Source organism: Python bivittatus, unplaced genomic scaffold, assembly GCF_059951505.1.
Source record: "Python bivittatus isolate LINGU-HERP-01145 unplaced genomic scaffold, Pbiv_v1 ctg000080_np1212, whole genome shotgun sequence".
In the NCBI taxonomy this organism is placed as follows: Eukaryota; Metazoa; Chordata; class Lepidosauria; order Squamata; family Pythonidae; genus Python; species Python bivittatus.
The window spans coordinates 88232718-88256863 of NW_028277035.1; the positions used below are offsets into that span (position 1 = coordinate 88232718).

At 41.9% G+C, this 24146-nt stretch overlaps 1 protein-coding gene across 3 annotated transcripts; it reads right to left on the reverse strand.

Annotated features, from left to right (window-relative positions):
- Positions 1-281: 281 nt before the first annotated feature.
- Positions 282-17466, reverse strand: RNF39 (ring finger protein 39). Of its 3 annotated transcripts, XM_007436806.3 has the most exons (4): positions 16433-17463; positions 4095-4120; positions 2982-3084; positions 282-1139 (listed from the first exon to the last, which is right to left on the reverse strand). In XM_007436806.3, exons 1-3 carry the CDS (start codon positions 16799-16801, stop codon positions 3021-3023), a joined length of 459 nt encoding a protein of 152 aa, XP_007436868.2. In that variant the 5' UTR covers positions 16802-17463; the 3' UTR covers positions 282-1139; positions 2982-3020. The 3 variants fall into 3 exon arrangements, with proteins under 3 accessions (XP_007436868.2, XP_087990662.1, XP_025028032.2); XM_088134536.1 differs by lacking the exon at positions 282-1139 and having other exon boundaries at positions 2904-3084; positions 16433-17466; XM_025172264.2 differs by lacking the exons at positions 282-1139; positions 2982-3084; positions 4095-4120 and adding an exon at positions 11585-13804 and having other exon boundaries at positions 16433-17466.
- Between the last annotated feature and the right edge of the window lie 6680 nt (positions 17467-24146).

Genomic DNA, 24146 nt, shown 5'->3' on the forward strand with positions numbered 1-24146 from the left:
GGATCTGGCTCAACTTCACAGAAACTGGTTGACATTAATGACCTTTCTTTCCCCTAAGTGTTGGGTCCCTCCAGCCATCAGAGGTGACCAAATGTTTCTACCTGCTGATTGTTTAAGGAATAATTGTACAGTGATCTTCAGTGCCCTTCAGCAAATGCGAATTCATGCCAAAAATGCTATCATTTTGGCAGCTGCTCAGTGATCAACATAGGCTGGGTTTGTGAATAATACTCAACCAGTATTGGTTTCTGGTTTCTTGAACGTGCCGTTGTGGCCTGGTTTGCACATTCTGCTAAGCAACACACCAGGTTACAGCTTGACACGTTATCTACACCATGGTGTCTGCAGTGTAAAGAATGCAGGAGAGGGAAACATGGTTTCCGTCAGGCAAGGAGGAAAATGACCAGTGAAATGAATCCTGGGAGTGAAATGGTAGACAGCTAGTTCAAGAAGCTCCGGCCAAGGGAAGGTCCACCCCCTCCCTCCACATTGACCCAGGAGCCTTTATAGTGGAGCTTCTCCCTGCCCGGTGCTAGAAGGCGATTGTGGCAATGGCAGTTGAGGTTGCAATGCAAACTTGGTGGAGTTGCATTCCACACCTTTCTCGGGGGGGGGACTGCAGCTCCAGGGCCCTGGGTTGCCCATCCCTGCCTCCCATCAATCCCCCCTCCCCAGGTTAATTCAGCAGTAACCTAAAAAAACACAAGCTTCTTTCTGTCCTGTCACCCGTATGTAGTGACATTTGGAGGAGGCAGAGGAGGATTTTTCCGAGGTGCTGATTAGAGCTTCCAAGTCTTGGCCTTCAAGTAAAGCCATTTTCTTTAACTGAGCCCAACCAAAAAATCTGGTCTGCTCAGCTACAGGTGGAATTTCTTCTGAACGAGAGGCAACTTCAGTCCTGAAATTTGGTTCCAGTATTAAGGTCCTGTTGAAGAAGATATGAAGAAATGAGTCAAGAGGTTTCCAGGCACCTGCAAAGGACATTTTTCTCTATGTATCCAGAACTCAGGACTGGCAGCGACGTTAACTTCTCCATCTCTTCCATGCGGTGGGCTTGGGAAAGAAGGGACAGCCGTTTGGAAGGGCTCTGGCTGACTGTTCAGGTGAAAATGGTGGTGAAGGAATCCAAACCACATTAGCTATGGAGAGAAAAAAAGAAAGCATAAATGGGAAAGAACGGACATGGAAACATCTGCATTATCATTTTGTGCCAGTGTCTCAGTGGAGAATCATCAGAGGCCATTTATGGGAGAGGTTCCCCTTTGGCAGGTAAACTGGTCTATTCACATTCATACCACATGTTAACCTGAGTCAGGTCAAGGCCAAATGGCTGCATTTGTACCTAGGTGAAGCTTGGTTAGTGTTAACCTTGTTCTATTTTTTAATAGCTTAGTGGATTGTGCAAACCTGTTGGGGTTATTTTATGGTTCAATATATTGTGCTGTTGTGATGTCACTTGGCATTCACAAGACTGACAGCTGCTCCTCCACCAGGAATTGCACATCACTGTGTCTCAAGCAGAACCTTCCTAAGGAAAGCTGGCTAATTTAGCACATAGCCAAAGAAGTGATCCCCATAACTTCTCCCTATCCATGTGGAAAAGCTTTTGTTCTTTCGGAAATTGTAAGCAATGTTCTAGCAAACAAACTCTGGGTTGAAATGGAGGTGCGGGAGAAAGAGAGAACTCAAAGTCAACCTCTGATTAAAGGCAGAATTTGTAGGGAGGAGGATTTTCCAGGTACTGTAACAAATTGACACAGAGGTAATACCTCTTCAAAAAAATCCATTCTCTAGAGGAGTAGAAAAAGACTAAGAACTGTGCTTAGTTTGTTTTTCTGTTTATTTAAATGTATTGTTTCTGGTATCTAGTGTCTCTGTACAAGTTCAATCACTGTGTGTTTTTATGCAACCTGGAAGTTTTTTCATCAGTTTTATTTATTCATTCTACTTGGCTTACATACTGTTCCAGTCATCCACTGATTCTGAGAGGCTTACATTCCAACCATGCATAAACAAGGTTAAAATAACAAATGATGATCATAAACAATATAGATAGTAACATATTTCTATGTCAAGGAGTCACGCCCTATAGATCCCTCTTAGATCATTTTCCCTCAAAGGCCTGTTGAAATAGCCAAGTTTTAATAGCTTTTCTGAGCCAGAAAAGAATCTTGCAAGGTTCTGTTACTGTAACCTTACAATAAAGGTAGTGTTAGTACTCATGGTTGGTGCTTCTTGTCTGGACTATCTCAAAGGGCTGACATCAATCTTGCAAGTCTCAGAGTACCTCTCCCCTCCCTTACTTTTACTCTCCCGATAACTAGGGATGGTGTCTTCTGAGATGCCTTCCACTCCTACCCCTCCTTCGGACTCAGATTTCATTTATCAGACCTTTGTCTAGGCTGCAGCTCTTCCTCCTGTCTCCCAAGGTCATTCCCCAGACCACTACACTTAGTACAATGTATGAATGTGGCCATTAGGATTTGTAAGCTATGATGTATGCCTTGCTTGCTGTGTCAAATATTCAATATGGCTTAACGTGATGCATGAATCAGGTCTAACCTGGAGTAAGAATCACCTATCTATAGAAAAGCTTATCCCTGTTTCTGCATGAATCAATTGTTGGGTTCACACATCACACTAAGCTATGTTTTGCTTTAAACATGGTTTATAAAATAACCCATACTTCAGTCTCACAATGCATTAAACCATAAATCATTGTTTACAACGCATAATAGCTGAGTTCACACATCATGCTTAGCCAGCCCCAAGAAACCACATGATGTCTTAGCACAACGTGTGAATCCTGCCAATGACAGTGATAGGTTGTTGGCTTAAGATGCACACGGTTCCAGATTCTGTTTCTGGCAACTCGCTTTAGAAGAATCCCAAGTGATGGGGAAAGTGGTTGTTTGCAGGACCCTCTGGAATGCTCGAGTCAGTCTTCTAGTCCTTATCCTGAGCTAGATAATCAGTCTGACCTGGAATAAAGCCGCTTTCTTCTTCCTGTGTTGCATTCACTATTCTGGTCTTGCTTCTTTCCAGCTGTCGCTCTTGGGGTAGGATTGTGCCACGTCACCATAACTGTATGAGAAAACGTGGAAAAATTCAGACCCAGCAAAATTATTTACGTTCAAAATGGAGGTGCCCACTGTATCTCTGGATAGATGGCTGTGTTGGGTTTGGCATTCTCCACTGAAAGGTATCTTCAGAATAAAAACTCATACAAAACCTCAGAGAGGGTGTGTAAATCTTGTTTTTACATTTTCTACTAGTAACTCTTTTTATGGAGTATAAGCATCAATGTAGATTGGGTTTTTTAGAGCGTCTCCTAGAGATTCATGAAACACTGACTTAAAACGTTCACCATTTGGGAAGTATAAATAAGTCTGGTGTGCGTAATACAAAGTAATTTTAAATTTAAATTCACAGAAACTGAACGAAACGAGACAGTTTTAATGCTTTGAGCATAGAAAATATATTGGTGGAAACTCCTAAAGTTGTAATGGCCATTTCTTCACCATTAATTTGTGAGTCCCACAGGATCATCCACCCACCAGCCATCCTTATGGCAAGATAAAAAACCTTCATTCCTCTTATATTGCTACCACATGGGAGAATGACATTGAATAAATCACTAGTAAGGAAAAAGCCTATTACTACAGCATCAGGGTTTCAAGACCATGAACGATCCTGCCATCCCTGCTGTATTCTTGTCCATTTCTTTGTTTAGGGTGCATGTCTACTCTGAAATAAGTTTCACTGAGTTCAGTAGAGCGTACTCCCAAATAAGAAGATAAAGGATTCCTCAGCCATAGTATGGAGCTTTAAAATAGCCCTGTCCTGCAATTCCACTGTGGCTGTAGTTGCCCAAGACCCTGAACCACAGGCAACCCTATGGCCTGGGTGTGTACACAACATGGTTACAGCCACCATTTAGGCTAGCATATTGTATGAATCCATCTGGTAACATCCAAGTCTTCCCTTCATACATCATGGGCCACCTATGTAAATCCTGGGGGTGAGGCCCATGGGACCAAGCCTGGCTGCTGCATTTGTAAACTTTTCCAAAAGAAGAAGATAGAGTGACTCACCAGCTGCAGACTTCTTGGATGCCTTCCTGGAAGGAGACAGGGAAAAAAGGCAACATTAGACAGCTAGATGAAGAGGATTATTTTTACGCACCTGTTGACAGAGTGAGGCAAATCCAAATCCAGAGCTCACAGGCAGATTTCTTGGCAGCAAGTTCACTACAGCTTTCCCTTAGCTGGCCATACTGAACCAGAGCTTCCCTTCCACCAAGCCAGTTGTACTGTCTTTGCCAAAGATGGGGAAAGGTGTAGAACAACTGCTGTGCAAACATATTGAAATGTGAAAGCCAGCAGCACAATGTGGAGATTTTGCATGGCGGAGTGGTTGAAAGGGTTGGACTAGGATTGGGCAGACTCAGGTTTTAGTCCCCCCTCAATTGCAGAAGCTCCCTGGGGGGCTCTGGGCCAGGCCCTCTCAGCCCAAGAGCCAAGGGTGTAGGATAATGATGAAGGTATGGGGAGGACAGAGTGGGGAGATCAAGTCTCTCCTCAGCCATGGAAGCTCACTGAGTGAATGGGCCAGTCACTCACTCTCAACCCAACCCACTTCACTGGGCTGTTGTTGTGGGAACCTTATACTTCTGGAGGACAGGCAGGAATCTAACAAATAAATGTCTACTAAGTTGGAATCCTTATTAATAGTAACTAGAGAAACTCATAAAGGAGAACAGAGCTAACTACAGGTGACAAGAACTGAATGAAATGTATCAAGGAACAGCAGAAATAACTCAAGAGGGTTCTTGCTTTGACACTCAGCACATCTCACCAGTATGCAGGTTGGCTACTGAATGGATTAAGTTACCAAACAAGATGCACATTTGGTCTGACCTAGAAGATGATACTTGCATTGTTACACAATGGCTTTTTGAGCAGAAAGACCTTCCCAGCCAGGCTGGGAATTGGATTCCCAAACCATCTGCAGAGCAGTAGTTGGAGAAGGTGGGAGTAGCATTGGAGAGCATATCATTGTAAGGAGCAATCTTTGGGTTAGGGCAGTCTTTCTCAAGCTCAGCAACTTTAAGCTATGCTGGCTGGGGAATTCTGGGAGTTGAAGTCCATACATCTTAAAGTTGCTGAGCTTGTGAAGATAATTCTCTAGACATGGCATTATAGCTTCCAAATTAACCCAACAAGAACAGAGAAATTATTACAGATACGGAAACTTAATGATCTATACAGGATCACCTGCAGTTTTCCCCAAGCCCAGGTCAATCTAAGCTTATCAGTGTTTTGCAGATAACATTAGCCCAGTCAGGCATAAATCTGCTAACTTGTTGAGGTCCTGAATTATTCCTCATTTAGCTTTAAAAAGTGACTCCCCCCCCCTTCCCAATTTCCTGATAATTTCACACACACACACCATCAGCACAAATGTTATTTTAGAGAAATATATCAAATGTTAATTATTCGTGTTTTGTATTCTTCTCAGTTATATATGTATAGTAACAATTTTGTACTCCCAAGGCAGAGGCTTAATTTCCTCCTCCTCCTGTTTTTCACTTAGTTTTGTAAGGGAGGGGGTTAGTTTATTAATGTCGCATCGGTTTAATTAAAAAAGAAAACTTTCAAAAACAATACTGTTGTCTTTAGAGATCTACAGTTGTTTTTGAATGAGGAAGAAGTTAAAAATGTATCACTTTATTCATGTTAACATATGCATTCAGGGCAGACTTTCAAATTTGAGCACTAGTATAATCATGCTTCAGCTGTTTTATTTACTTATTTATTAACTGTCTGACTCCATCATGACTCTGGGCAGCATACCATGTGAAACCATTGAAAATATTTTAATATGAAAGAAACCTCCCCAAAAGTTGTCAGGAGGACAAGAAAGCTGCAAAGAATACTCAAATGCAATGTTTCTCAACCTCAGTTACTTTAAGATGTGTGGACTTCAACTCCCAGAATTCCCCAGCCAGCCATGCTGGCTGGGGAATTCTGGGAGTTGAAGTCCACACATCTTAAAGTTGCTGAGGTTGAGAAACACTGCTCTAAAGGGACATAGATTGCTTCTCAATAAATACCAAGTAGACTATAATTTCATACATACAAACAAAATGATGATCCCAAGTTGTAACATTGTGAAAACAAGGACAGCTTCTCTGCTCACAGGTTCATGCTATGCATGATTGCATTTTAAACCTCTGCCTTTAAAGAAAACCTACATGCCCTCCAATATGTTATCCGTGGCACCCAAGGGAGGAAGACGGGGAAGGAAAAGTAAGCAAGGTGGCCAAATTTGATTCTCTGCCCGTCTGAAAAAAGGCCAGTCTTGACCAGATTGGTTCCTAAGCAGGCCAAAGTATCATACAACAGCTGGAAAGAATTAAAGAATTAAGATCCATATTCCCCAGTGCCTTAGTCTTAAATTCAACTTCTTGTGGCCAAAACCTGGCTCACCTAAAGCAACCAAATCACTTTGAAGATACCACATAATTGCATTAGCCTGCAAACATTAAAACGGTGTACACTGGGCTCCCAGCAAAGCATTCGCCCTTTGCTGAATGGCCCTGAGCAAAGGCAGAACCAGAACTTATATACCCTTGGCCTACTACATTGCAAAGGCAGGGCCAAGAAAAAGCCAGACCTGGTGGAAATTACAGCCTGATGCTGGAAAGTTTTTGATAAACCCACCCGTGTGATATTATTATTATTATTTATCCCTTCCTACCAGATCAGCAGAGCAGCTATAAATCATTTGGTTGACTGGGTCACAGGTTCCTGACTGATTCTTCCCCCTGTCACCTCTCAGGGTCAATTCAATTTTCTTACAAGGAGACTTTAAGCAGTTCACCTGTGTGGGTGTGTGGGGAGGGGGGCAATCTCATAGGTTTGATAGTGAATGCAGCTCCTAAGTATATGGGGCGGGAGCATACCTTTCACCACCACAAACTCCAAAGCACTTGCTTTTGAGTAGACCTGCTGCAACGTGTGCACGAGAATGTAGCTTTCAATCAGAGGTAAACAAGAAAGCTGGACCTGCCTATTGTGGAAATGCATAATGGGGTTTGTTTGCTTGGGATGACTACAACATGCAAACGCAGCCATTGAGGCTGGTCAACATGAATTACTGTATAACCTCGTAGTGGGATTATCCATAGCTAAACAAAACATGGTTTTGTGCGGCCAAAGTGCAGACTGAATGTGTGTGGGCGTTTAACGCAAGTTGTTAATTTAAAACAAAATGAAGAGTTAATTTTAGTGTTTTAGTTTTAAGATGTGTGGGTGATGACCAGCAAAGCATGTGGGGAGGTTGGGGCTAACACTTTCCTCCCTCTTCTTGGGTGCCAAGAAAAATCTCTTCTCCTCCCCAAAGCTTGTATCTGAGAACACCTTTCAGTGTACAAGGGATACTGCCTTCTTCTCCAACAGAGGGTCTGCCCCTTCAGCATTGACCCAGCAGCCTGAAATTCAAGAGATGCAGCATTTTCCTTCCCTGCCTGTTTGTGGAGGCAAAGCATTCCACCTGTTGAATTTCTACTTGTCTCACATCAGGCACAAAGCTTTGGCATGGACCTACGTGACTCAACTTGCTCATCTGGCATTCTAGGTGTTGTGTGTTCCTGAGAACTGGGAGGGTCTGGCCACAATCCAGCTGAGACAGGGAGTCATGTCAGCCGTGGCCTTGAGCCACCTTACTTAATTGTTGACCTCTGAGTGAGCAATCACAGAGAGGATGGCACCTTTGAAATCCTTCATGTGCACGTGCCCAGCTTCAGCCTTCTCCAGTGCGTCATAACCATCCTCACCACTTTGCTCCTTCTGCAGTATCTTCCAGCCATCCCAGATACCATATGAAGTCACCGCCATCCAGGTCAGCAGCTGGGAATTCTGTATGTCAGGCATCTAAGGGTTTCTGGGTTCTTTATACTAACAAAATGATGCACCAGTTTAGGAAGCTGAAAAGGAGGGATCGCATCTGAATGAGAGTGAATACGGAACATGGAGGTGGTGATAATTCTCCAAATTTAATTAGGACAGAACACCAGGGTGTGTTTGCTTTGTGGCCAGGCCACAGCCCTTCCTATACTTAGGAAGCAGGTTAGCATAATGACTGTTTTTCTCACAGCTTGTGGCATCCTTTATTACACAAGATTATTTTCTCTAAATGCACCTATCGAACACATTCTTGCTCGTGGTAACAGCTTCATGGATTCTGGGTGCTATGCTGAAAACAGAGTGGGCAAATTAAAGATCACTATCTGGGCTGGTTTGCAGCTGGACAGGTGGAAGAACACACAACACTTCTATCACTTATAGGTCTGCCTTCTCAACTGAAAATGTTTAAGATACGTCAACCCCCATCTGGCCAAGCATACTTCAGATAACACTACCATATCTGAACTGCAAAATCCAGGTGGCCTAACTAGACAGCAGCAAATTCTGTACTTCATCATTGCCTTCCAGCAACCCTAATGATTTTTGCAGCCCATATATGGTAGCCCTACTTTTAAGGAACCCCAAACACCTAGGGGGATACCTCTTGGGCTGACCTAGAAGGAATAGATCTCCAGGGGAAATGTTCCAGCTGATGTAGATATGGCCTTTAAGTATCCCACTGGAGAAATCCAGCTCTGATTCCTTCATGACTTTACCCCCAATGGTGGTAAAGTTCAGAGCTGATGCCAGCAACTGAGCTTCTACCTAAAAGTTGGACTAACAACAATTGGGCAGGTGGAAATCATTGTCTATCATCATGCACTAAATATTTTCACCAGCTGGTTTCCGAAGACCATGCAGCTATTAAAAGTGTAAGGTTGGCCAGATAATGGTTGTGTGGCTATCCAGCACAACAAATCATAAATTAGCCAACCCATCCACATTCAACCTATCACTTTTACAGGTTGTATGAACCTGGCCCACGCGGTTGGTTTCAGGTGAACCCAGGAAATTTGGTTAATTGAGTAAACCATAATAAAGGTGACCTTGTATAAGTGATCTGGTTGACCACTGTTAAAAACAAAATGCTAGATGAAGATGGGCTTTAGCCGGATCCAGCAAGGTATTCAGAATAATGTTATGGTCTTGTGACATCCCTTGACATTTCAAGACCCTGGATTCAATGCCTAGCAGCATTTACATTTATTTTGTCAATCTTAGCAAGACAGTTGCTTCTTAAGATGGATAAAGAATATCTGTACTGGGAAAAAGGTAGGGCCTTTTAATCCACTCTCTGTTCTTCATCCCCTGGATGCAGCAAGATCCACAGCAAAGGAGAGAGAGGCAGATTACAGAATCAGAAGATGAGAGGAACATACAACAACTGGTGCTACTGTGTCTCCCACTACACCTTGTGTCTACAGTAGGTTGCAAGCTGATAACCCTGCACTTCTTCCCCCTCCTGCCACAGAGCTGAGGACAGCACAGAATGGCTGGTTTCACACACTGCACTGAGAGATGAGAGGTCAACCTGGGGCTTAACACAGTCCCACAGCAACCCAAGATGATACCATCAAAAATTGATGTAGCAAAGTGGGTGAATTTCACTGGTGCTGTTTTTTCAGTTGGTGTTTATTTCATAATTAAGGGTGGAAATGGAAGAGATCTGCAGATAATCTAGCTTCACCTATGGTGCAAACCCAGCTAATGAGGCTTGTTTCTGATCACCCTATTTCAACGTAATATAAAATAAATAAACTTTCTGAACTAAAAGAAAGTTAGTGTTCCCGTTCCTGCCGTAAGTTCATACAAATCATGTCTTGCTTCTGTTCAACTAGGACATATTAAGAATGTTATGAAGGGGCCATGTTTTGATATGGCAACTCATCTCTTGCGAAAGTTGTCTTGTTTATCCTTCTGGCTGTTATCGCTGCTTCGGAAATTATAGTGAAGTGGCGTGCATGTGACATGTTCTCCCTTAGATTGTTCAGAGGAAATAGATAAGATGTGGTGATAGATATTATCTCAAGGAAGGAAAGACAAATTACAAAATGGTTAATATTCAAAGGTGGTTAGTATAAACACTGAGGATCCAAAGAAAAACTCATATCCATGAATTGCATCAACTCTTGTCTCTTTGGCAATAGAGATGTCCTCCGTGTAAACATCCAACAGTGCCTTGACTACATGCAAGGATCTCTTCCTGATACGTTTGGCCCCCCTTTTGGGGAGGGGCATCTTCATAAATAGAACATCTTTTGCCTATTTTGAGACTCTAATGAGACATATTATCATTCTGTCCTAAAGGCTTATCATGATAGATGATTCAAAGTCCTGGCAGGAAAATAACTTTGCATTTGCACATTTTGACTTCTTGAAAATAGACACCATCTTAAGCAGGGATGTGCTGGGGCTGCCAAAAATTCAAGGACCAAACAGCTTTACCTCCAGGAGTCCAACCTGGTGCATTCCTGATGTATTGAACTTCCACTAGGACCCTCAGTGTGGTGGCCAGGAGCATCAGGGTGCCTAGTAACAACTTCATTATCACCCATCAGGCTCTCTGTTCATTTCACAGCTTACATTAAAAAATGAATTTAAAAAGGGGCAGCTGGTATAACGTAAAGCACTAGCCTCCAGCAAAGCCATATTTCCCAAAACGTCTTGGTTCCCCAGATAGGTCGTATAAACTTCCTGAACAAATAATAATGCTGGATAGCTATACCCTGTTGCTTGATTTGGGAACATGGTTCCTGACCAGAAAAGGATAACAATAAAGAAGGTTGATGGGGATTGTCCTGTGGTTGGCTAGAGGCAAGTACATTTCTGATAAACCAGTGTTTTGCAACTGATTTCATTCCCAACAACAGGTATTTCATAGGTCAGGGCTTCTACAACATAGCCTCAAAATTCCAAATGTGCCTACTGAATCCAAAAATGCTGAGGACTTCTAGCCTGCCATTTTCCTAATTTACTACATTTACTATTTCCATATGTCTTCTCTGTGTCCAAGTCCCCATTTCCCAATTTCTGTGCTTCTGCCACTTGAGTTTGACATGAATGTGCCATCTGCCTTCATTCATCCTTTGTAATCTCCCATCCTGTTGCTCGGCTGAACCTGAGTCCAGCGCATCTGCATAAATTAGATTCCATTCCTTTTAAAAAGCAGCTTAGATATTTGGCGTCTTTTGTCAAGAGATGATCCAAGACCATTGAATCTGTCCCCATTGGCAGATGAATATTAGATATGCAGAACACCTCTGGCACAGACTCAGCTGATCAGGAAATTAGTCATTATCAGAGGGAATGCTAATCTCAGTGGAATTTTCAGCCTTCTATAAATGTTGCTGTTATCAGACCTATTTTTACCATCTGTCCATCCACTTTCTTTCTTCCTGTTGTCTGCCTTCTATCTTTCCCACCTCTGGGAGCCACAGAGAAATCCAGGATGTTATTAACCCCAGGAACACCCTGATGGGGTTCACATACTGTGCTGCACCATGGTTTGCTTAATAGCACTTTGTTAAAAAGCACCATTTTCCCATGCTAAACCACAAATCATGGCTTATAAATCACAGCAATAGAATTCACACAACATGCTAAGTTCAAAATCAAACAAAACATGCAAGAATCTAATTAAGTCTCTTTTACCCAACTTAAAAGACCATTACAGGGAAAGGGACCACTGACTCTTGTGTAACTGACAGCGCTCTTTTTGGTTAATTTTGATCTAATCATTTGGTCCTTCTACCTGATCCCATTCAGTGAGAGATTCCAGGGGTTTCACCTAGGGTCTTCTATGTCCAAATGGTCCTCTATGTGTGAATATTAGCAGTTGGGGTGTTTGTACTTAGTAGTAAAAAATTGCAATAAGAAGTTCTGGAACCTCTTTCTAAGTCAGGGTCCAAGGACCGGGATTGGGCAATGGGTTGTTTTCCATTACAGAGAGGATTTGGAGTTCAACATGTGGAAGGCAGGTTGTCCACCCATGATCTAGAAAGGGATAAAAAGGAAGTTTCCTTTGAGTCCAGCTCAGGTCATGGAGAATGCTTACAGACAAGGGGTACCCGTGAAAAAAAAAATCAGCCACGGAGGCTGCAAAACACATGGTAAAACTCACTGCAGAACTGGTATTTTAAGACCCTTATCTTGAATTAATTAAGGAAGTAATTTAGAAGGCCACGCAACTCCAAAAGACTGGGTGATGTACAATATTAAAAATAGTAAGAAACAAGAAAAACAAGAAAAAAACCCAATGTATAACCAGACAAACATTCCTACTGAACAGATAAAATCCTATAAGGGGGTCAACACCCATCCTGGCCCATTGCCTGGGAAACAGCCAGGTTTTCAAGGACTTCCTAAACAACATCCAGGTGGAAACCGTACAGATATCTCAGGGAGAACATTTGTCATTTGAGGATATTATTTTAAATAAGAAGGTTATTATTTATTTTTTAAATAAAATGGGGTTGTAATTTTAGGAGTCTTCATCTATTTTACTACCTTTTTTAAAAAGACAAAATGAAAACATTAGCAAAGGAACCTGGGAGGGGGAGGGGGGATCCAGAAGCTACAAAAAAGGCCCGCAGCTTGCGGGTTGCCTATTCCAAGGCCAGAAGACCAGCACCGTGGACAGATTTCTTAAAGCAGGATCCAACAGAAATCCAGATTCCCAATATTTATTCCCTATAACCCCGGAAAGACTTGTCCCTAAATAACTCCAAGTTATGTATCTGGCTTGGCCTGTTCATTATCCTCATTTGCGGGTTGGAAGTACCAAAAATTCAATCAAGAACTGGAGAATAAAGTGTGATGTAGAGGGTAGCACTTGAAAGCTAAGTTTTAAATCTCCTTCCAGGCATGAGGCCCTGGATAAGCAGTCCTCTTATCCAGCAGAATAGCTAGTTAGGCAGCCTGAGAATAAAATAGAGAGGATTTGTATGACATTTTGAAGCCTGGGATAGCTGTTAATAATGTGTGTGTGCGTGCGTGTGTTGCGTTCTCAACTTCTGGAGATGAATGATCAAAAGCAGGGCAAATTTAATACATTGTCCTCAGCAAATGAACAATGGATGATATTTCTCCTCTAGGAAATAGAAGCTCTTACTTCTTGGTTCTTGGGACAACTGACTCCAATGTTCAATAAGCAGACTGGCTTTGGAGCTGCTTGTCCCACAGGAGTGAAACTCTTACAAAGCAGATCACGAAATTACAAAATCAGTAATCAAGCTCTAAAATCAATAAATAATCATTACATATATCAATAAAATAACAATCCAAAATACTGGCTAAACTGGGACTAGGAAGATGGCTTGACTCGTGTCCATGGAGGTCCTTCAGAAAGGCTGTCCTAGAGCCAGGATGGCTAAGTAGCAGGAAGAAGAAGAAGAAAATAATAATCTGGTTGGAGTCTTTGAAAAACAGCTCAGTATCAGCTGCATCACCATCCCTAGCTTGCATCTCCCACCATCACTTGTCTCATCAGGTTTGCCTGATACCTTGTCTGTCTAGAACTGCAAGGCAGCTTTTTCTCCAGTCTCCACCTTAGTGACGTAGGAGAAGGTGAAGCAAGAGTCAAGGAAGGATATATGGATATAGCAGATAAGATATGGCTGGTGTAACCAGGAGAAGATGAATCAGATGAAGGCAATTCTCACAGCACAGGGTTCTTCTATTATCACTCAAGGAAATGGCCAGTAAGGTTTCTGTTTCCAATTGTCTTCTTTGTCATGTTCTGGTTTCATTAAGCACACGATCAAGAAGGCCATATCTTTTCAGGTTGCCTCTTCTTTTTAGCCAGTTGATGCAAGTTGAGGATTGTCAGGGCTTTCCTTTCAGGAAAAAAATAAATCCAAAGTAGAAAACAAAGACGAAAGGGTGTTGTAAATGAAACCTGGGTTTGCAAGCAAACTAAGTGCATTACCAATGCAAATGGATTGGTTACATCAGGTAACATAACTTAATAGCAGGCTTTGCACAGGCATAAATCCTTGCTGAGGCACATACATATACTTGTGCAAGAAAGCAAATCATTCTTTTATTTCTGTGTAGTTACAGTATTGACTTCACATCATGTATTATATTCTCAACAGAAGAAACAACACTTGAATATGACCCTGGAAAGATTTATACATAAAGGTCCATTTTGCACTGTTTTCATATATTTTCCCCATTTTATTCTGGCAGTCATTCCTCTTCTATTTGCCTTCTTTTGGGTATGAATCAGTTTCCTCCTTCATCTTCACTAACCAGAATGATTCTCGCTTAGCACTGTTAATTCTTATTTTCCCAATTTTAAAAGATTTACCTGCTGATGTATGCATCTCAGATCGCAATGACATGAATAAATATAAGCCATGCCTCGTTTCTGAGGTAACACCTGCAGTTCTAGTTCAAGATCTGTTTTAACAAGTATTTAGCCCTTCTGCTCCATAAATGCCCATTCTACTCATTTCTTTTGCCTCTTATTTGGGTATTTTCTTTCTAGGTGGTCTATCAAAGGGAGTCCTAGCATTGCTAACCTTGTGCCTTGACCATGATCCTGTCCATTTAACACCAGCATGATTAGGAGGCAATGTTGAGTTGTGAAAAATGTTGCAGCAGTGCTCGAGTAATTACTGGCCAGCTGGCAATCTCACATCACTTGTGATCACATCACAGACTCATCTGTGACGTGGATTTACTGAAGACGTTGCAGAATCAACGTGAACCATGCTAAAAATGGAACATGCAGGAGGCACAATGTGGACAGAGAAACATGCTTACTGAAACAAGGACAGGAAACCTGAGGCCCTCCAGCTATTTTGAAGTAGTTGATAACCTCTGGAGGGCATCAAGTTGCCTGCCCCTGCCCTAAAGCATTGTACAAAGAGAAATACACTTGTCTAGTTCATTTCTATTCTACTTTTCTTCCAAGGAGCCCAACATAGCATCTGTAGTCTTTACCATCCTAACTCCAAGAAACCAAACATCTTCCTCCATTCATTCTAAATCTGGGTTTTGCTTTCCACAGTCCTAGGTATCCTGAGATCTTCTGCATGTAAAGGGACTGATCCTGGGACTGATCCTGGGATCTCTGCATGTAAAGCAGGAGCTCTACCACTAAGCTAGAGTTTCTCCCCATCTTTGGAGAAGCAAAACTTGATCTGGTCTGTGCAGTCTTATGAGCAGCTAGGAGAGTATTTTCAGCAGGCATACAATTAGAAAAGAAAGACCAATCCCCGTCCCCAACAGCATATGATCAATCCTTCCTATGTCTCCTAGTCACCAAAATGGAAAGAAATCCAAACCCAGATTTCCATCCATCCTATTGTCAAGTTCAACCCCAAGTGAGGCCCACTAATATTCAATTACATTTTGAACTGATTTTCCCTTGGGTTTTAATTTACGTTTTTTCAACATTTAATTTTGTATCCTGTGTCTGATTGATTGCTAGCCACTTTGAAATGTTGTGGAAAAGTAGGACAGATCAAATGAATAAATCCACTGATGTTATATTCAAGCAAATCATCATAATAATGATAATACCACCTCGGCCTTCCCTTGATGCTTTCCAGATGTGTGGATTACAAAGGGCAACACTGGCTAGCAGATGATGGGACTGTGCTCTAACACATCTGGAGAGCATCAGGTTAGGGATAATTGTCCTGATGTATGTTTTCTTTAGTAGGTCCATCAGTACAAATTCAGTTTTTGCATCAGCATCCACGTGAGAGGAAATCAAAGAAAGCTTCATGATACTAGCTAGAATCTCATTTTATGATCTCATTCACACATGGTCCAACAAGCAGAAAATATTCATGTACTTTGAGGGAGTTCCTCCCCCCCTCCCCCCCCCCTATGTTTCAGCAGCTTTTTACAAATCTGGTGTTTTCAGATGTGATAAATACAATTCTGATCATCTCTAGCCTCCATAGGATTTGCACTTTCCATCATCTCCAGACTGCAGTCCCATATATCTGGAGACCTGGCTGGGGATATTTCTTCAAATCCTGGGACAACAGACAGAATTTTTTTTTCCTGCCCCTGTTTTCCTTCCTGCTTTGAATCCTGGTGCTGCGAAAAAGCTTTGTGAACTGAATTACTGTCTGACCTCCAATTGTTTAAAGGTCCTATAAACCTCTAAGATTTCTGTGGTTGGTTTTACACCACATGAAAGAGAAGGCTTGAAACAGAAATTGCATATGCATATAACAATAGAGCTCCGTAGCAACTCGGAGAAAGAAAGAATTCTAACAAGTGGCTCTCAAAAGCATATTTCCCAGAATAATTCTCAGATAAAAGGACAGTGATGTATGCGCTTAACCAGACACCAGACACTCTCTGTTAAACTTGCTTCTTCCAAACACCAAACCCAGATCTTATGGGGAGGGGAGCACCAGTTCAGTACACCCTGCATATGATCAGAGACCCTCTTACTGGCACTCCCCAGGCAACTGAGCCCCTCACCCATGGCCTACCTTTTCCTTCTGGATGCCAGCTGTGGGCCTCCAGCCTCCACGGCGGCGCCTGGTCTTTGAGGCAAGAGGCCCTTGGGCTGTCTTGGCATTGAGGTGTTGAGTGATCTTGACTTCCACAGCCAGCTTGACGTTGGTCCGGAGGTTCTTCCTCTCAAATACTTTCTTGCACTGGGGGCAAGACAGCACCCGAGGGCCATTTCCCGTTGGGGACCCCTCCTCCCAGTAGCCAGTGATGCAAGCCCTGCAATAGCTGTGGTCACAGTCGAGGATCACCGGGTCCTTAAAGTGACCCCTGCAGACTGGGCAGATGGCCGCTCTCTGCAGCTCAGCCACCAGCCCTTTGCCTTCCATGGTGCACAGTTGTGTCATCCTTTGACTTCTGTGTGCTGATGCCAGCTAAACACCTTGTCCTATATAGGCAGGGAGGAGACCAGAGGTGGGTCGGGGAGGAGCATCAGTCGTGCTACAGGTAAACAGCCTTGCATAACCAGCCAGTTCTTCCACTCCAGGAACTTGGTTTTCTGTGCCAAAACGTGGCAGGCAGGAACTGCCGCTGGGGTAGAAGACAAGTCTGTTTTGCTGTTAGAAAAATCATGCCGTCTGATAAGTTACGGCTGGGGGCAGGGTGGGGTGCAGAGCCTCCGGGGGCTTTTGTTTTGTTTTCTGACCACTGCTAGGGCCACCTGATCCTCCTCCTCCATCCTGGAGCTTTGCAGGTCTGCTCCAACTGGAAAGGTTTCTCAACTGCTCTGCAAAGTGCTTAACATGAACTCTATGGCAAATCCCATGCCTTCGGACGCTGCGCTGCTGAGATATATTCTGAAGCACTAAGAATGTGTCAGAAGGCTTCTTTCCTACTTGGTGCCCTTCAGATGTGTTGGGATGACCACTTCCAGATGTGCTAACATCTTCATTTGTTGTAAGACTATTTCTGAAGGAATTCTTCTGTTTAACATTAACGAAACAGCCCTCTTAGCTATTTGGGTTTAGGGAAGACAGAAATGATCACACAAAAAAGAAAGTTGTTACCTTCTTCAAGAACTTACTATAATGGATGGCGTGATCCTTGATATGACAAAATGAAAGCTTCCTTTTTTCATTTGGGAAGTCTTGAATGATATGCTACAGAGCAGTCTTTCCCAGTCTCTGCTCTTGGGGTGATGGGAGTTGTAGTCTGGAGGAGATCAGGCAGGGAAAGACCCCAAAGCTCAAGGCTGAGATTGTGTGTATGTGAAATTATACATCTGAAAAAATGTTGCAGCTACAGAGTTCACCATCAGGTAAAACTGCCCCTGATCAGTCAAGAAACAAAAGTGATGGGAATTGTGATGAGAATTGCGACTACACCCTGCAGTGTAATCTGATACCATTCTAGGAATATTTGATGGCACCAACAACAAGCCCCACCTAAGGTAGGTCTTCTCCCCTCCCTTGTCAAATTCTTGTGTTTCCCCCCAGCCATTTGGCAATGGCTGTATTGTTTGTTCTGCCTAGAGTATGTTCTGAATTCAATAGCATGTCGAATAGCATGCAATTCAGCCCTCTGGAATGTTCTCTCTGGAACAAGAGCTCCTTAAAACTCTCTAGTGTTTTGCTCCTCAACTCTATTTCTGGCCCTAGTTGCTGTTATAACCAACAGAGTCTTGCTCTTCCAAATCTGCCCCCTTCTTTGGCATCTTCTGCTCTTGTAATGTGTGCTTATTATCTTTAATTTCTTCTTATGCATTCAACCTCTTTCCAAAATCCCACTCTCTCCTCCTACAATCCTCTTCTCAATATTTATTTTTCCTTATGTTGCCTTTGGCTTACACCAGTGTTTCTCAACCTTAGCAACTCTAAGATATCTGGACTTCAACTCCCAGAATTCCCCAGCCAGCCATGCTGGCTGGGGAATTCTGGAAGTTGAAGTTCACATATCTTAAAGTTGCTAAGGTTGAGAAACACTGCCTTATATGCTGATTTCCCAGACTACCAAAGCACAGCTAACTAGGTTTATTTTGCTCTTGATCAGGGCTTCCCAACCTGGTTACCCTCCAGATCAGTGAACTTCAAAACTCCCAGAATTCCCCAGCCGGACAAAATTCTGGGCACTGAAGCCTATACATGGGAAGGGCAATCAGGTTGGGGGAAGCTGCTCTTGAATCATCTTCACTAGCAGTATTTTAGGTCTTTGGGCAGGGGCCTCCCATTTTTGCTGACATTTCTCTTCTGATGTACCCAGATACGTTGGAATGCAAGTACAGGTTTTGGATTTCCTTGGGCCAATTCTACTATTTGGCAGCAGGACACTTTGCCTCCAGGGCATCCCCTCTGCTATTTCTTCTGAGAACTCACTCATGAGTGTTCATCTCTTATGGAGGATGGAGTGTTTTGTCTGGCACATCCCATCCACTCTTCTTTAAGCTACTCTGCTGCCCTTAGGTAATCTGAATTACCCTTTCTCATCAGCCCTGCCAGTCCACTAAGTTTCTCTACATAGACTGGAAGAAGATATTTTTTATTTTATTTTATTTTATTATTTATTTATTAAATTTGTATGCCACCCATCTCCCCCAACGGGGAGCCATCTTACTTTTCACCTCAAATACCAACGTAACTCCATGTGGCCCCAGATTTCTTTTTCCTCCCCATCAAACAAACAAGAAGAGAAGGAGGAATGATGTTGGGTAGGTGTTAGGACTGGATGGTTTCTAAATATCCCTGTTAGCAACTGGTGTGGACATATTACAGGATTCACAACCACACAACAACCAATACTGGGCTGATCTAACATCTTGGCCCAATGTCTGGGGGAAAACCCAGATCCACAGGGCCTTCCGGAGAGCCAGAAGGATTGCCCCCACCCGGAGATCTGGACCCTTTTGACTTTCCAGAAGGCCATGGAGATTTACTTTTTCCACCAGGTGTTGGGCCAGGAAATTAGACAAGCCCAATAATAGGTGTGGTTTGTGTTAGGAGTTTGTTATGTGGTACCTCAGTTACTGTGTTATTATTACAATTGTGTTCTCTGTTTTGTTTATAGAAGTTTTATTGCACTGTTTTCTTGTGAACTGTGAACTGTAGTTAGACGCCCAGATTTATGCACGTAAAATGGGCAGCCATATAAATTTTCCAGCTATACTACGTAAGTTTTTCCAGTCCAAGAAACAGTACAAACTTATATTGATCTCACTTCATGTACATTTAAATTTAATTAATTAAAATTATATGCAAACATGTGTTTCCCCTTCATTACAAATGCAACGTTAGAAGTCTCTGGGGACTCCACACAAAGCTGTTCAAGGCCACATGAAGGTCCTCAGGTCGGGTTCCTCTTGAGTGTACGGCATATTGTATTGGTGGTCCATGTGCAGGCATCAGACATGGCACTACAGATTAACATGCTGTATGGAGCATCCTGGAACAAAGCCTTTTGGAGAGCTGTTTCACCACTCTGCTAATTTTAAAGCCCTTGTGTTCATAAAAACAAAGTTGAAAAGGCACATATATGTATGAAGTCTCAGATTTGGTTAAGGAACTGTAATGGTATGTGGGAAGGAACTTGGGAGACAGGACAACAAGATGCAGCCAAGCAAACAGACAGATAAAAGGCAGCTTAGCCTACAGCAGGAATGTGGACGGGGCAAGAGGCTCAGAAGAGACCCTCCCTAGTTTTTGGGGCTGTAAAGGGGACGGGAGCAGCTGGGGGAGAGAAGTACTTCCAGATCTGCAAGATTCTATTAACGAAGCCTTACAATAAAGTAGAATTTGCTCATCTGGTCATGTTTCCTGTCTGATCTACCTAGTAAGGCTGACAGGAATTATTCATTCCTTCAGCTAAGGGGCAATTTGCATTCACTCTGTGTTGCCCATTCAGTCCCTAGGGGCATTGTTTGTTTCAGTACAAGCTTGGCTGCTTGGCAAGGCAGACCCACTTCTCCCCCATGAGCAAATGGAGTTTTATCATGCATTTATTTACGGTCAAAGGCCAGTCATAAAAATATATCAAATACCACAGATTAAAAGCCTGAAATAGTTAATAATGTGAAGAAGGCACCAAAAACAACTTCTATCAACTAGAGCTACTGATAAGAATTTTGCAACCTTCTTGGAAATACAGGTAGTCCCTGGGTTAAGAACGCCCAGTTTAAGGATGACCCATAGTTAAGAAAAGAGCCTATTATAGCAAAATTCAAGTTAAATATGCACTGATACGGATTAAATACACAACGGTTCAAGTTAATTACACAATAGTACTTATACAGTATTATACAATAATACAATATTATACAATAATACTGTTCTGGCTTACATACAAATTCAACTTAAGGACAAACTTTGGGAACGGAACTCATTCTTAAACTATATCTGAAAATTGGTCACCTAAAAGGAGAGTGGTCACCTCTTGATTATAAGAACAGTTACATGTTCTGACAACTGGTATTTGCTTTTTAAAACAGTATTTTATTAAAGTTTTACATAGATAAAAACTAATACAAACTAAAAAGGACATGAAAAATAATGGAAAAAGGAAAAGAGAAAAGAATACAAAGAAGAAAGAAGAAAGAGAAAAAAGAAAGAAAAGAAAGATATATAAAGGAATGGCTCCCTCCTCATTCCAAACACATATAAAGTTTCAGTAACTTAACACCTTCTTTAATGCTACAAAAACAAAAAAAAACCTCTTCTTCCCATTTCTCATCTCTTAGCAATAACCAAATTATTCAAAAATCATCATTCTACCCTAATCAGCAAAAGCATTAAGAGTACCAGTAATAGTAACATATATTTTTTAACCTTAATTAAGATCCATTTACATTCCAAATTATAATAGAACATAAAAAATTTATCCCCATATAAATAAATATTTAAATCCTCATCATCAATCCTCAGATCTGGTCCAAAAAAAAAATCCAGTAATAGCAACCCAAAATCGCAACTTATATATTTAACCTTGATCAAATAAGTCCACTTTGTATTCCTTTTGTTTCCTTTTAAAAAACTTGATCTTCAATCCCTTCACATAAAGTCCAACATGGTGATCTCTTATCTTTTTCTCTTTGTCTGTTCTCAGGAACAGCTTCAACAGTTTAGTGCAACCCTTCTGTGAATCTAAAATAGGAAAGCGCTCAAAGTCACTCTTCTGATTTATTATTTGAATGTCCTCTTTGATTATTGAAACATCAGCCAGTATAATTTGTAAATCCAGTGTGGCCTCTTTCTGCATGTCACTTTTGTATTCCAACATTTTCAAATCCATTTTCAAATCCACATCATCTCTTTCCACATCTTTTTTATAATCTGGCAATTTTTTAAAGTCCATTTTCAAGCCCACATTCAGGACAGCCTCATTCTATGTTTTGTCTAGTGAAGTCTGTTTTTCTGTAGCCTTTGTTAGATCCATTTTTAAAGTAGCAGATAATTTTGAAAGTAAATCCTGAGTACATTGTTCCCAAACAGACTTAATTTGCTTTGTAGTCAAGTAATAGTGCTCCATTAAGTTAATAGGTGTCTTCTCCTTTAATTGCTCTCTGGTTCCCTCTAGTTAACCTTCAAAGTCTTCTCTTATCATATGTTTATTTTCCACAGCCAGAACTTTCCCACAGGGGGGTTTCTTACAATTAATTTCAAGATCTTCAAATATATTTTTATAAAACTTTAGAGTCCATAAGAACTATTCTTTTAAGTCCATCCAGCCCCTTAATTATCCAAAATCAACATTCTAGACACCCTTCTGCTGTCTTCCCCAAGTTAATTTTTTTTTCTTTTTGATCCTTAGATTTATATAAATCTTCTTTCATCCAGGATAGAAGGAAATTCTCCCTTTGTGCTGCAACATGCCCTTCAAGAAGTTCCTAACTTTCATAAAAAGCAGTAATTGGTAGTTTCCTGTAATAGTTAAGAGACAAAGTATAGACAGATTTAGTGTCTAAAGGTGCTGAACTGTGGCTTAGGCAAGACGACTTCCTCACAACTCTCAGAGCTCTCAACCCATTGAAGATTGCTATTCTGTGATCTCTTCACAGGGAGCCTCTGAGGGAGCACTTGTGGGTGATCCAGTCCTTTCCTTGATCTGGAGAGGGGTTCTGAAGAGCCGATCCCTTGCTGGGTCCTCTTATTTGCCATGGCCATTGGCTCTGCAAAAGTGGAGCCGTCTTTAATCCACCATTGCTCCCCCGGAAGTCATCCTGACAACTGGTATTTGAAATCGGTTCACCATGGAAGATACAATGGGCACTTAAGCAGGGCATGTCACACAGACAGGTGTGGTTTTGATAAGGAAGGCTAATATATCTGCCTGTCATCGCCCTCAGGGTAAAGCATCGATTTGGGCCAGAGAGAAAAGTCTCTTATTTGGGACATGTAAAATGTTGGGAAAATATCTCAGGGTTGTCCAGAAAGAGGGGGAAATTGTGCTTTAACAAGGATGGGAGACTTTGGCTCTATCAGTTTGAATGTCATCACTCCAGATCCTCTGTTTAAATTCAGCCAAGATTTTATCAAGGCTGATATTGCCAGAAGGCAGATACCAACCTCGGATTTCAGTGTCTGCTCTGGATCACCTAAAAAACAGGAGCGCCAAATAACCAACACACCCTTGAACTTCAGTTCTTGAACAGATCATGAAATTGTCCTGTATGGCTGAAGAAAGGATTGCACCGGGAGCCTGGCCAACCTTTGACAGACTAGGAAGTGCTGTGACTCAGGAATCGTGAAAGATTCCTGCTTGCTGAGTGATGGCGTGCTCTTCTTGCACTCTTGTAACAGAGGAAGATGATGCTTCTTTGCCCCAGAAAGGCAGCTGCCAAGTCAGAAGAGCCTTGCTAAGTGATTCACTGAAACTGAATTCACTAGTATTCACCTTCCAGGAAGCTAGTCTCTCTGCAATGCTCTACAGGCCATCACTGGCAGGCTTGTTGGCCCTTTCCCTCTGCAATGCGCTGGCCCAAACATCGGTTGTGCGTTACACAATAAAAAAAAAATAAAAGTACTTTTTTAGGCTGGCTTTCCCAGCCATTAAGTCACCCTAACATAGAGTTACCAGATATCTTAACAGGTAAAGGAGGACATGGACAGTTGGAAAGGAAGACACACTAACTGTTTAGCTTTCTTGGCATCCATGACAGAAATCACAGTGAAAAACTGCAACGAAATGTACTTAGGCCTACATGTATATGAAATTACTTTTTCCAGCATCAGAAAGACTGGTTTGATTAAAGGAGTGGATCTTGTTGAGGAATAGAAGATTGGTAAATCTGGAGGCGCACAGCCTCAGATATGGTCTACATGGGTATCGTATCTGGTATGGTAAAGTTAATGTTGATTTTAAAAATCGCTGTGTCAGAGATGCCCTATGAAAAACCTGGAATAAATATAAGAAAAGGTTGTCTCCAAAATTGTCATTATATACCTCAACTCAAGAAGCTTTTCACAGGAGAGAGACAGCAGGCCATGAAAAATGATTAAATTATGAGGATCTGCTGATGTTTATAGGTGGCAAACCTTTACTTGAAGCTAGAGCACAGTTAAGTACAGAAGGTATAAATTTGATTTGGTTGGCCTGTGCACAAATGAAGGCACAATTTGAAAATGATGTGAAACAAGGAGGTAATAGAGGGAGTAAGAATGAATTTGAAATAGAATTATGACAAATACGTAACTGCCACGTGTTTTTAATATACAGCCTGCTTTCAGCAGTTCACGAAAAGCTTCACAGAGCTTCAGTGGTTCTTGG